The sequence below is a fragment of the Heliangelus exortis genome, chromosome 2 (genome assembly GCF_036169615.1).
Source record: "Heliangelus exortis chromosome 2, bHelExo1.hap1, whole genome shotgun sequence".
NCBI classification, from domain to species: domain Eukaryota; kingdom Metazoa; phylum Chordata; class Aves; order Apodiformes; family Trochilidae; genus Heliangelus; species Heliangelus exortis.
In genome coordinates this window covers 19,185,194-19,199,811 of record NC_092423.1, presented here as the reverse complement: position 1 = coordinate 19,199,811, position 14,618 = coordinate 19,185,194, and the positions used below count along the sequence as shown (strand labels likewise).

The 14,618-nt window shown below is 34.9% G+C and overlaps 1 protein-coding gene across 7 annotated transcripts in view; it reads left to right on the top strand.

The window, feature by feature from the left end:
• MLLT10 (MLLT10 histone lysine methyltransferase DOT1L cofactor) overlaps positions 1-14,618 on the top strand; it is a 116,800-nt gene that overhangs the window by 51,424 nt on the left and 50,758 nt on the right. For all 7 annotated transcript variants that reach the window (XM_071735068.1, XM_071735071.1, XM_071735070.1 and 4 more), the window contains 3 exons: positions 3,181-3,276; positions 8,289-8,544; positions 10,531-11,097. In XM_071735068.1, the coding sequence (XP_071591169.1) occupies positions 3,181-3,276; positions 8,289-8,544; positions 10,531-11,097 (919 nt within the window). The remainder of the gene's footprint in view (positions 1-3,180; positions 3,277-8,288; positions 8,545-10,530; positions 11,098-14,618) is intronic.

Below are 14,618 nucleotides of genomic sequence, written 5' to 3'. Positions count from 1 at the left end.
TCAGCCCAAGCATTTTCATCTGAAGGGCTGAATTATGGTCCTTGCTGATAGCATGCATATGTTTTAATTATTCCAAAAGAGATGCCAGTCTTTGGGCAGCTGAGCTCTTACTCCTCCATTCTACATCTCCATCTTCTTGTCCCTGTTACTGTCTGTCTCTCATACTCCTTCACTGAGCTAACCTAGCTTGCTAAACCAGCAGAAAACTCTCCACTTTGTTGGTGTTGCTGCTGTTTTAGCAGTTTGAGTTGGCACACTGAAGGTCTGACAAGCTAAGCAGTGTGGGGAAGGTGAGAGACAAATCAGGAAGCTTCTCTCCTGCTTCTTTTTTAACAGTGAACTGTTAAATGCCAAACTTCAGAATGTACTTGATGAAATGTAATATTGTGGAAACCTCTTTGGAGAAAGCTGTGCATTCCTGAAACAAAAAATGAATTACAAATAAGTGTAAACAATATCAACAAGTGAAATGATACTTGCATGTGGAAATATTATGAATTAAATAATTCCATTAGAGAAGACCTGCACTTACCCATTCCATCTGTACTGGAAAAGTTATCCTTCACTTGCATTTTTCAGACTTCCCAGACATTGAGGTCTGTGAAAAGATATATTTGATAACATTTATTCTGTTGGTAACATATTGGAGCTAGAATAAAATTATACATATATTCTTAATCTGATATTTCAACGAGTTGGTATTTTCATTCAGTATTCTGATAAATATTTCTTCTGAAGGTAATGTTAAAGAAAATTAATAAGAAGTGCTGATCTTTAGAGTGATCCAGTGTGCAAAGGAGCTAAAAACTGAACCAAACTGTATTGTGAAATCATATTGTGTAATAATTTTGTAGATTGAATCTTTATGGAAGAAATAGAAGCAATAAGAATATGCTTCCTTCCTCTTCCACCATTCCCCTCCCACACCCCCCAGCAGGGCAATGTACAGAAGTGCTACAGAATTCCAGAAATCTTGCTACCATATTTGTTTTCTATCTTGCAGTATATAGCTATTGGAATTAGGAAGGCATTATCTCGTTTTTTAGATAAGACAAAGAAGCCAGAAATGAGATTCCTAATGTTGAGCCTGTCCTCTTAGTGAAACAAGCTCGAAGTTTCCTTTGTTAGTTTTGTAGCTGGCCCTGTATTTTTTTAAGGCATCCTTCCTTGAAATGTTTTTTCTGCTATATCCTGTTTTTACAGAATGTAGCATTACATTTGTCAGATCTGCAGCTACCTTAAAATAGAGGTGTTTGGGACATCCGAAGTTGTGCCTATACATATTTGAAAAGTTTGTTTGTAAAAGGTTGGACATTCGATATTATTAAAGTTTCTGGAATTGTGGGGTTTTGGTCTGGGTGTTGATGTTTTGGTGTTGTTTTTGGTTTGTTTTGTTATGAGTTTTGATTTTTTTGCTTCCTTTGGTGTTGGTTTCTTTGTTTTTGTTTTAATCCTGGTGGATCAGAACAGATCTTACAGTGAAGTGTGCAGTGAGCTGTCTATGAAGGGTCAAGTGTTTGCGCTTTTTCTGGCAGTAGGGAAGATGAGTGATTTATATTTCCTTTCAGACAGGCATGATTGAAAGATGTCATTTGTTAATGTTGTGGGGGATTAATGTCCCTCTGTTACTACTTTTCTGGATCCAAAAGTGGATATTTCAGAACTCTAATTATGCTTTGTATGAATCTTTGTGGCAAGAATGGTAGGAAGAGGGTGCATTTGCAAGGAGTCACTTTGTGGGAGCTAAATCTCTTCATCTCAGCAGGTTATTGCTGAAATTTTTATTCTTATCCATGTAAAACCTGAGCATGCCTTTCAAAGGTTTTCCTGCAGGGAAATGTTCTCCACTTTGATGTTATTTGCATCTGGAGTCAATTCACATTCAGAAGTGGGACTTGTGAAGTTTCCTTAGGAAGAAAAAGGAAAAGAAAAAGACGAAGAAGAAAAAAGGAGAGATTGTTAGAGGAGGTGTAACCTAAAAGGAGGAGGGAATGTAGAGTTAAGGACAGCAAACCTCCTGTGGATGAGATCTTTGTTTGCAAAAGGCCTTTGGGTGGGCTACCCCTTCAGTAGCTTTGAATAGTAACCTGTAACCTTGGTAAACTGACCTGGAAAACTTTGTGTTGATGTTTTGGATCTGGGAAAGGAATTTGATGTGGTTGCTGATGCTTTACTTTGCAGAACTTCAACATATTGTTTCCAGGCTTTTAGTTGTTTATGCTCCCTCCCTTCCCCCTGTTTTTGTATCCCTCTGTCCTTCCTGGTGCATCCTTTTCTGTTGAGACTACTATGAAAGTAATTTGAAGTCCTCCTTAGATCAGAATTATGTTTTCTTGCCCCTCAGAGAAAATTAGCACTGGAAATAAAAGACCAATATGTAGTTAACAGAAGGGATTGTAAAACTTGTTCTTTTAAATGTTTCCTATTGTTTTCTGGTAATACCAGTACACTGGTGAGTTGGTGGTCTGGCTAACTAGAAGTGAAGAAAGAGACTCCTGGCTCAACAGATTTGATGGCAATCTTGCTGTAGATGCTTTTGTCTTCTATCTTTATGGGTAGCACTTCTGAGACTGTTATATTTAAGAAATTATTGAAATAATAATAATTATTATTATTATGTTCAGTGCATTTGAATCCCTCCTCTCCATACTGTTTTTTCTTTCTTTCAAACGTGTATTTTCCAGGTCTAAAAAAGACAAGACCAAAACCTGTCTCACTTAAAAAAACAAACACAAAACAAAAAAATAAACCAAGAAAGCCAACCCCAATAGAAAACAAAACCTGACTCCCTGATCTAAAACTCCTTCAACAAATCTCTATTAGGTTTTAAACGATTGAAATTTTACCTTATGGTGTATGTTATTACCCCTGTGCTCTGTTTTTAATCCAGCTTCTTCTGTTGATTAATAGACTACTGGGAAGATGGTTAAGGTTAACAACAGTGTATTCATAAATGCTGGCTGTAATTAAAGAGTTTCAGATTGTGTGTTTTGAAAGCAAATGTAAACACTTGACTGACTTTTATAAAATTATATTATAAAAATTTCAGAACATTAATGCTTCTTGTGTTAAAATAGTACAGGGCATTATTTCTATCTCAAATTTTGATAACACTTGGTGCTACATAAAAGGGGTTATGTTAAGCTGTACTTAGGTTGTATTCTTTTTTATAACTTCTAGAAATACAAAGAGAAAGATAAACACAAGCAAAAATATAAGAAGCAGTCGGAGTCCTCCCCATCCTTGGTTCCATCTCTTACTGTAACTACAGAGAAGGTAAGTCAGTGTGTTTTTCCTCCTCTTTAACTTCAATTACTTATGTTGAAATTTCATGATGTAATCACTATCTCTACAGGGTCTTTATGATGGCATAACTTTTGTATTTATCAAGCATACTTGGTATTTTCTTCTTATATTGTGAAATCTTAAATTTTTTTTGGAGTTCATAGCATGAAGAAAGGTTTAGATTTTTGTATTTGAATGGTGAGTGATTATGATCCCAATCCTAATCAGGTGCCACTGATACTCTGGTATGTTTACTTCATTGGCTTATATTTAATAATTTAAAGTTTTAGAAAATCTGTCTTTTGAATTCTACTTGTATGTACTGAGCTGTCACTGAACATGTAAGCATTTAACCTGGTGATTATGAAAGTACAGCTCATGCTTCACATATTTGCAATATCAGATTGCCTTTTTAGCAGTCTGCTCCATTATGTTCTGTGGTCTTCCTGTTAATGTGCCAACAAATACCTAACTCATATATATATATATATATATATGTTATATATATCTATATATTTATATCAGGTAAAATATAGTTGTCTGTAAGATTCATAATAGGAACATTTTAACTATTTAAAAATTATTTTGAATACCTAATCCTCACTTCTTTACAGTCTTAAAAATCATTAAAAAATAATACTACCAAAATAAAGTTGCAAGTCCTATGATTAGTAGCAAGGTAGAGCTAGAGCAAACATGGAAGAACATTTATTCTCTATAATTCTAATGGTTCAATTATAACTGAATTAAATTAAAACAGGTAGGTATTCCTTGTGGAATTTGAATAAAATATGTGTAATTTTAGTTTTCTTTTTACATTTTTTGAATCCTGTGATATTTTTTTTTTTTAATGTAAGCTACCTGCTTTATTTTCTGCCTTATTTGTATAATGCTTCAGATCATCAGGAAAACTTAATTTTAAATACAAAATTAGGAAGTGTGATTATATTTTTTTAAACAGTTCCTGATAGATATTTGGAAGTGATGTTTTGTGGCTAGTTCCTTCAGTTATCATCTTCTAATCTGTTTTCCTAGGTTCTTTTGGTACCTTCTACATGCATTTGCTTTTCAAGGTTATATATTCATAGTGTATCAGTGTGTTCTGTGTTCTTCAAAAATGTGAAAGTTTAATAATAAAACTTTGTGTTCTTCTGAGATAAATATTTGGTTCAGAATATTGTATTAATATGTTAGTTTTTGGTGTACTTTTTACATAGACTTGTCAGAATTGGTTTGGACTTGATGTCTTTTTCACAGCAGTCTGTCTTTGCAGTGGATACATTATTTTATCATAGTACATCATCACTTCTGCTACCATGTTGTTCTTATAGAGACAACAGGAACTTGAAATGAATTTGGGGCTTTTTGTTTTAAAGAAGTTAAGTCCTTTGTGATACAGTGGTAAGGCCCATTTATGCAGGTGATGCCATAAAGCTTGTTTTTATCTGAATGAGTGGCTTCCTAAGATAGGTTCATGAAAGACTGCAGAATAACCTGTGCCTTTACATTGTGTGAGTTAGTATATTTGGCTTGCCTCTTTGGTCTGGAAACAATTTTTTTGTTTGTTCTACATTGCTTAGTCTGGATCAGGTAGGTTTGAAATAACTACTCTTTGATTAACGTACTAGCAAATTTTTCACTTCTGGGGCACAATTTTTTAAGAAGGACTGGAATAACTTAGGAATTTGAATTTTCTCTGCCTCTTCAGATGTTTTCTTCTGGCCTTCTTAGTTGGGAAGAACCATCAGCCCTCCATTTAGTCTCAATAAAGCTTTTGAGCTTTGGCTTCCATCGAGAGCTTAAAAATGTATATGGTTTTAACAGATCTGGAAAAAGACAGGAAGACGGGTTTTGGTTTTTTTTTTTTTTTTGGGGGGGGGGGGGAAGGAGTATTATTAGAAACAGAACTCCAAAACATTATTGTACACAAAAATACATAAGACAGTAATTGTAGCAACTAACTAAATAAAGGATACTGCAAATAGGAAGTACAGCAGACTGAATTTTGTCTGTAATAGTAGAGATGGCAATGATAACCCTCCTCAGTTCACTCTATCAGCCCAGCCTAGTTCTCAAGGGAAGTGCTCAGATCCTACTGCAGTGGGATATAGAAGAGAATGTAAAGAGTAGGGAAATCTCTTCAGGGTGCACAAAATGATATATGGGGTGGCATAAAAATAACACTTGGTCTCTGCACACCAAGTTGTTAAAGTGTGCTTTTTGGAAAAAAAAAAACCCAACAGCCTACAGCCTGGTTTATGGAGAGTATAAAGGAACCCTGATACAGAGTTAGCATGATAATTGTACTAGCAAATATTAGTGGATTTTCCAGAACCTGATCAACATGCATTAAATAGCCAAGTCCTCCCAAACAAACCAGGAAATGGAGTTGAGTGAAAGCATACAGGGAATCTCCTTTTCTGGGGATATCTGTACTGAAATGAAGGAAAACTACTGAGTGCAGTGAGAGCAGTGAAAGGAGGAGCCTCGAGTAGTGCATTCCATTTAAAATGCATGTGCTGGGAGGGAAGAGCACTGTAAGCTCCGGGAGCAGCGGGGCTGCAGCTCAGCATTGTTCAGTAATGAATCAAAGATGTTCTGCCTCTGTCCTCGGGTCTTTGCTCCCTGCTACTCCTGTCACTTCCTCCTGTCACTCCTAAGACCTCAAAAAAACCCAAAGCAAACAAAAAATATAACTTTGCCATAGCATATTAAGGTTTTTCTGAGACATTTCTGTTAGGCCATTGTCCTTTAGAACTTACCATTTTAGAAAAGCAGCTTGTTTTGTGGTCAGTAGGTTACTGTGTCAACCAATTAACTTATTAATCTAAAGTCTGTGTTGCAGTTTGTGTGTGGTGTACTTTGTTGCAATTAACTCCTTAGAATAAGGAGAACTGAAATGTGTATTCATGTTCTCTAAAATCTGCTAGAAGCAGTATTCAGGCTTGCAGTCAAACCAGATCTCTGCACAGTATATGCAAATTAATGACTGCTTCTCCTGTCCTAAGTCTGGCCAGTCTGTAGACCTAAGTTCAATTCTTATTTCTCTTTAAAATAATAAATAAATACGTAAATCTTGCAGTAATGGCAAGGAGAGATTATATAACATTAAACTACTTTTGTTGATACCTGCAGAGAATTAATATTCAATGAGTGGATAGGAGATAAAGATTACAAAAGGAAGGGATTGGATAAGAGGAGAAATCCTAGAAAAAGCCTGACTTTTGCTTTAGGTTATTGCATGTCTGGAAACTCTTAGTTCAAATGACCCAAATTTGAACCACTGCTTCTTAACTCAGGTCAAATGACACATCAGGTTCAGGAAAACTGAGCATACTTGTGTACTTTTTAATAGTTCAAAAAGTTAACTACTAAACTTACTTTAGAATTGTCTCCATCTTCATTAGAAACAGCTACCAGTATAGTAAAATGAATTTGAGGTTAATTATTTTTAACCTTGTCCTTAAACATATTTGAACTATTTTTTCTTCATTGTTATTCAGAAAATCTGTAATATTTTTATTGCAGTTCATAATAATTCAAACAGGGCAGTATGCAAATAGATTGAAATGTTCATCTTCCTCAAAGCTTTGCGTATTTGTCTTCTGACATCTGCAATTGAAAACTGAGTTCTGTGTAAATGTCTTAGCTGTTTTAGTAAAAATTTGGAAAACTTAATACTGGTGTACAAGGCTGTATTTGAAGGTGAGGAAGTACTCTGCTGTAGGCCTAAATTCAGCAAGCATCCTAGTCAGGGAAAAAGTCCATAAGCTCAATGTGAAGAGGTGTGTGTTAGTGTGGTCTTCAGTGGAGATCAACAGAGACACTGGTTTAAATTCTCTTCTATGAAGAACTGAAAAACAAGTAAAGCTTGTTTTAGACAGATGCATCTTGTAGGTTCCATCAATATTCATTTGTTGAAGAAGGTTTATACCATCAAAAAACTATTTTACTTACTTATTAAGAGTAGAAACAACAGCAGAATATGGTTTTCTTTTTGAATTTTACTTTCATTTCCTATTGATATGGAAGAAATTATTTGGAGTTTTAATATTGTGTTATGAAAACAATTATTTTTGTGTGGTTTCGTAGTGGTGTACACACAGTTTCCCTGCCCATCAAATAACTTTTGTTTGAACCCATTCTGATGATTATTTGCCAATATGATGAATTCTGATAAAATTTCAGAGGAGAATAATGGGCTTAAAGATAAAATTTTTGAAAGTCCTGTGAAGAGTTTTTGGGTATAGAAGGGCCAAAATTCTTGGGGATGGGTGAATGTTGAGGAAGAAATGTACATGGGGAGCTCAAGAGTGTGTTACTCCTCTTCCTTCCTGTCAGGCAGGTGGTTGGTAGTAGGAAGCCAGTCACTGCTGCCAGCTGGATCTCATGATTTCTCTTTACTTCATGGTACTTTAAGGAGTGGCTGCATGGGGTTGTTGAGATGCCCGGGAGTCCTGGGGTGCTGGTGGCAAGTGAAGACAGAAGGAACCGTTTGCCTTGGTGGAGTTGATTTTGGTTTAGTGCTGAGACAAAGTCTTAAAGAAATTAATTTTTAGGTTCTGAAGCCTTCATATCAGCTCCACTGCTGATGGACCAGCACTTCCAGCTTTGACAAATCAAATAGCATAAGGATTGTATTTTCAGAAAAGCAATTAAAGTATATTTTTTAATTTTAGATTTTAAACAGTAAAATAACAATATCCTATTAAAATAGAATTTAAAGACTGTGTAGCCATAGATTTGAGATTAATCCATTGACCTTGGTGTAAAGTAAAAATGTCAACCAAAGCTGACATTATTTTTGTGCGTTTTTTCCATAAAATGGTTTTGCACTTGTTTGATGAAAAACTTAACCATTCCTTTTATGTAAATCCTGTTGTTGTCATTTATGTTAGCTTTTGAACACTTGAAAGAATGGGTTCTTATAAACAGTTCTTTTGTTAAGATTTTTTGTGACCTGTTTATTTTCTCTTACTTCTTTTCTCTTATCAAAATGACAGACATACACAAGCACTAGCAACAACTCCATGTCAGGCTCCTTGAAGAGGTTGGAAGATACTACAGCTCGATTTACAAATGCAAATTTCCAGGAAGTTTCTACACATGTTTCAAGTGGAAAAGATTCTTCAGAGGCTAGAGGGTCAGAGAGCAAAGGGAAGAAATCTGCAGGTCACAGCTCAGGTCAGAGGGGAAGAAAGCCTGGTGCTGGAAGAAATCCAGGAACAACTGTGACTGCAGCTAGCCCTTTTCAGCAAGGTATTAATTGTTGTGCTGTAACACTGCTTCTGCCTTGACATGAATTAGAAATCTTACATATTTAAAACTTAAAAAGTAGCTCACCCTTTATCCTCAGTAGTGAGAATGATGCCATTTTTGTGTGTTTTTAAATGGAAAAAATGTTCATTTTGTAGCACTATAAAGAAGGCTGTGCATCCCTAAAGGGCAAAACTGATTCTTCTGTTTAGACTGTTAAGGTACTTTTTTTAACTGCTAAAACCAGAAGATTCTTTATATCAGAAAAGTTAGTCTGGGGTAAAATTTAACATAAAAATTTGAGCCTAGGGGTTGGTCTTGGCTCTTGAACAGAATAATAGTAATGTTTTTTAGTTAGTGCATAGTAAAACAAAACTAGACTACCTAATGTATAGTATCTAGTGGCCCCTAAATAATTTTTCAAGTTGCAGACATTTAAAATATACCATTGTCTTAAAAGTGAAAGACCTCTTTACTTTTATTTTTTTTTGTAATTGAAATGTATAGGCAGAGGATGGTTACATGGCAAGTGCATATAGTTTATTTACCGTATGAGATTAAAAATTTGATGTTTTGGATATGCTAAAACCCAGTAAATGAACTGTTGACACTTCTAAAAAGCAAATTTTAATATGGTACCTTTTTCAGAGTTGAAGATAAAAAAATTAGTTTTTTGTTTCTTAAGTGATAAAAAGTAATTTTGAAACACAACAAATCAGATGCTTCTATAAAGTAATTACTTTTCCATAAAGCACTATAGTGTGCAGTAGCTGAGTGTCATTTCTTTTTTAAGATGTTGCTCTTTATGCAGTAAGCACTTCTAAATTTGTCTAGAACTCTGTTAATATTTCAGGCTTTTTTTATTGAAAGAAAACAGATTTTTTTATTGTATACATTGTTAAAACTTTGAAAAATGCCTTCTGCAATGCTGCATTTAAGGAAAAATCTTGCTCACTGAAGAGGGCAAACTAATTTTTAAAATGTGGATCTTTTCTTTAAAGCTGGATTGAGTGAAGTTGATGTAACTTTTTTAAAATACAAAAAGATCCTGTGTTTTTATGATTTTAAATTCCTTTATTAATGTAAATTATATTTTAAATGGAATACCTAATAATATTTAATGGAACCTTAATATAAACTAGTAATTTTAAAGGACTTTTTTATACCTAATGTCATACTTAAGAGTATTTTCTTGACCTCCTTATCAGCCTGTGTTCTATGAAATAGTGCCCACATGCACTCACCTATGTAAAAATACTGGACTTCAGTTAAAGTAGATGTTTGTGTTTAACTGTGCCTCATTTTTTTTGCCTTGCATGTGCTAACAGATGAAATTACTGCATTCCAATATTATAGAAGCAATATAATTCTCTTATTGAAAAGATCTTTGTGGTTCTCTGACAGTGCTAAAGGAGTCTTAAAATGCCAATTTTATACACTTTTTTCCTCTTGTGTCCTTCTGAAAAATACCTTTTCTGTGTAACACCTCCTAAGCCAGGGTCAATTAAGTGCAGTTGCCATTCCCTTGAGCTGTGTCAGACCCTTGATTTAGGTAGAATGGTAAGGAGCATTGCAGACATAGTGTAGATGTGATGGTAGTATGTTTCTGACAGCCACTGTTTAAAAAAAAACCAAAACAAAAAAGAAAACCCAAAAACCTCTGACTTGCACCAAGTACTTGGTGTGGCTTCAAAACATAAGGGATGTTGAAGCTGCCTAAGCAGCAAAGTTGTTATTCTACTTTAATTAATTTTCACCTTGTTTGTGCTGCAAATTCAAATCTGAATTTTAGATAGGAATTTGAGAATCAGATCCAGTAGAGTGAAGATCAGTAGAAGCAATGAATTAAATTAAAAATGAATCTTTTGGTTTTGGTAACACTTTCCATTAAGTCCTTGCACTTTAAAGTTGTGTATTTTGCTAATCTTTCCTATAAATTTTTATCATCTGCAGGAAAAAAATAATTGTACTTTTGCTTCTTTTTTTTAGGAAGCTTTTTGGGCACTCCTGGGAGCATAAAGTCCTCTTCTGGAAGTTCAGTTCAGTCTCCCCAGGATTTTTTGAGTTTTACAGACACAGATCTGCGAAGTGACAGTTTCACACATTCTCAACAGGCTTCCTCAACCAAAGATGTACATAAAGGAGAGACTGGGAGTCAAGAGGGGAGTGTCAATTGTTTCACTTCCTTAATTGGTCTCCCTTCATCATCAGCTGTTTCCCAATCTAAAAACTTTGACAGCTCACCTGGAGACATAAGTAATTCAAGCCTTACTTCTACAGCATACAAACGAGCTCAGACTTCTGGAATAGAAGAAGATGCTGTAACAGAGAAGAAACGGAAAGGAAATAAACAAAGTAAACATGGGCCTGGTAGACCCAAAGGAAATAAAAGTCAAGAAAGTATTTCCCATCTTTCAGTTTCTTCTGCTTCCCCAACTTCGTCTGTGGCATCTGCTGCAGGAAGTGTGACAAGCTCTGGTCTTCAAAAATCTCCTACTTTGCTCAGGAATGGAAGTTTACAAAGTCTTAGTGTTGGCTCATCTCCAGTGGGTTCAGGTAGGCATTTATTAGGTTTGATTCTTTTTAGCTTCAAAATAGCAGTAATTCTTAGTGTGATTTTCAGAAACGGTGTGTCATTTAAAGTATCTTGAACGTTGCATTGGGAATAAAGTAAAAATCAGAATTATGACTATTGGAAGAGTAGGTTTTTTTGCATGTAGGGGTGGCACTGTGCTGTAGGTGGCTGTAGTAAATTGACTTGTGTATTGGCTTATGTGCTATATAAATGCAGGTTTTGAGGCTGTAAGGGGAAAAATAAGTTGTACGAAAATAGGGTCTTTGGATAATACACATGACAGGTTTAGCTAAAGTAAGTGATAGTTTATACAGACTATGTTGTCTGTATGTTCTGTTACATAAAGAAAACAAAATCAGTACTCAAGCAGGTCAGCTGTGCTGAGTATGTCCCATTTTTTCCCAACTTAGCTTAATTAAGAATCAAAATGTCTGTACAGAGAAATATCAGTTTAAACCCGTAATGGGGTGTTCTGAATCTGGACCCTTGTGCAGCCAGCTGACATCTTCATATTATTATGTGCTTTTTAGCAATTGAAATTGGCTGGTTTGTTCTTCCTCTGTTCTACATGATAGGTGCATTTGAGGCTGTGAGAGGTTTTCTTTTTCCAGTAAATCTGTGTGGGGAATGACTTTGCAGAATACTGTATCTACCAAAGTCTTTGTTGCTTTGAAGTTTCTTTTGAGACCTTGTGTTTGGATAAAAAATAACCCACCAAACCTAAACTGATACCACAGTTTTTGTAAGTCTAAATTTTGTTGTCTTTGTTATACTAGTGAATTAATTTTTCCTCTTTTGGGGGAAGGAGAAATAGGACTTGAATGTTTGGTTATGGGCAGGGTTTTATGTTTTTATAATGTGTATTTTAAGTGTATAGGCAAGAGGTATTTAAAATATACATGCTTCAAGAAACTTCATATTTGTTTCTGAAGAATGCAGGTACTTAAAAACTTGATCTGAAAACCACGTTTTTAAAAGTCTTTGTTACATATAGTCAAATGACTATTTTTATTACAGGTGGTAATGGCAATAACAGTGGTGACTATATTTAAAAAATACTTTTCCTGAATATAAATCAGAAGGATTTTTAGGGAGAGGTGATAGGTGACAAGTGTTCATAGTACACTGTCCATATTTTTTATTAAAATGCAATTTAAAAAACCTTTAACCTCTTCTCTGTGTTGGATAGGTGTTCTCCAACAGATTTAGTTCAGTGTCCAGAGTATTTTAGTACAAACCTTCTTATTCCTTTATGAAGCCTTTGAGATGGATTATGTATTGTTGCAGTTGGAATAAGAGATGGAAGTGTGAGTGAATGATTCATGTTTCCCATCTTACATTTGTCTTAGAATATTTTAGTTGTTTAAGCTCATAGAGCGGGCCTTTCCCTGGCCAGGTTCATCCTTGTTTCCTTTGTCCTCTTTGTTGCATCTCACTCTCCCACCCGTAGAATACCAGTGAATATGTTACACTCACTTTGTAGAAAGCTTTGAAATACGTAGATGGAAAAACTAGGTTGGTTTTATTACTATTATCATAGTATTGAACCTATAAATTCACCTGTGTTAAGCACAATTAGATTCTTTCTAGGCAGCCAGAGACCTGTCCTCTAGACCAGTGATATTTTTTGAAGGTGCCAAAGAATGTGAATGAAAAACATAAACAAAATCACCCCAACAAAGTCTTGAAATCCCAAAGAAACAAAAGCAGATAAGATGTATTTTCTTTCAAGCATGAGCTCCGAATTAATCCACAAACCTTTGCTTGAGTCTGAGCATATTGGTTTAGTCTGCTCTTCTCCCTTATTCTCTCTCTTCCCTATGGTTGTAGTCCTGCTTTCCTCACTTCATCATAAGCATTTGCTGGGTTTAGCAGTACATTTACAACTTTGTTAAAATGAGGAAGGGCATATGAGTATTATCAGAAACAGACATTTTCTCGGGTAGTTGCTGATATTTCTCTTTGAAATGTCTGTAGTGTTCAGTAACAAAAATCTTAGAAATGAATCTAAACAATTTGACCCAAAACCCCAAATAAGATTTTGTGCATATAAATGTAGTGAGAGAAAATGCAGGGGAAAGCAAGCCAAAAAGTTTTTACTGACTCTGATTTGGAATTGCTTTTTTACTTCAAAGAAGCAGAATCAGGAATAGCTCACACCATACATACACCATACAAAGCTTTTGAGGCATGTAAGAAAAAAAAAAACTTCTTTACTGCATCTACCATTCTTTTTTCCATTTTCTTAAGAGTACATGTTGAGATCCATAAGAATAATGAAAATAATTACTTCACAGATGTATGAGAATACTGTTCACAATTTATGTTGAAACTAGATGAAATGTGAAAGCTTATTTTAAAAGCTAATGTGGATTAATCACACACCTTTGAGACATTATGTGTCTTCTGTAAAACTTTTATTTGGTGTAAGTACAGTTATCTTATTTTGTGAAAGTATTTGTCCTCTGCAAAATTTTTTTCCAGTCCACAGAACTTCTCTTTTCCTGCTAAGTAAGAGCAGAGATATACTGTGAACAGGACAATGCCAGGTAATTAAAAGCTGTTACAATATGGACATTCAGGCTGTGCTACAGTTGCCACACAACTGATGTAATGCTTTCAAAATTTCAAGCACCTGAATGTTCAGCCCTAATTTCTGTGTGAAATGTATTTATAATCTGATAGAAAACACTTTGTATATTACTGTAACATTGTACTCAAAGGGATGAAAAAAAATTCAAGAAGTAATATTTAGCTGGTAGGGTGATAAAGAATTTTTATATTAATTAACATCTTTCTGGTACATCTGTCCCTATAAAAAAAAAAAAAAAAAAAAAAAAGCAAGCTTCTTTAGTCACTAGTATCTTATTTACAAATCATATTTATCTTTCTGCTGGAATTTCACAAGTGTTATAAGTCTGTTGTATAAGAAGACATCACTTGTCAGTGAGATTTGTATAAAGCTGGTACTTGTTCCCTCAAAATGGGACTAGTCTTTGGAGTGGTTTCAGGATCAGAATTTTTTAATAGGAGAGGGTTTCATCTGAACCCTACAATTCTGTAGAGCTACTTAACTTTTTAAAAGTCACTCTAGTTGTATTCTCAGGATGATGAAGTTCATTCTCTGCGTCCTTCTAGGGAATAATATTTCAACATTTCTGGTCCGAAGTACTGCAAAGCAGTGATCCCTTCTGCTGATGATTTCTGGTTTTTTATTTTCACAATATTGGCGATTAAAGAAAAAAATCTTAGTCCAGGAAGCGAAAGAGAGAAGTAGCATCTTGTCCCAGTGCTTTCCTTTCCTAGTAGTAGATTCCAAGACCAAATGTTTCTTTTATTGTACTTACACTGTATTTCAGCAGTAGTGCAGAAACTAATAAGGTGGTGGGAAGAAGAAAAAAATACAGTTATGGTATACAACTTCCATACAGTCTGTTTTTCTGACAAGCACTCGGTGCAGGCTCTGGCTCTTCTTTGTTTGGGCTGCTCTCCAGTAAGGGAA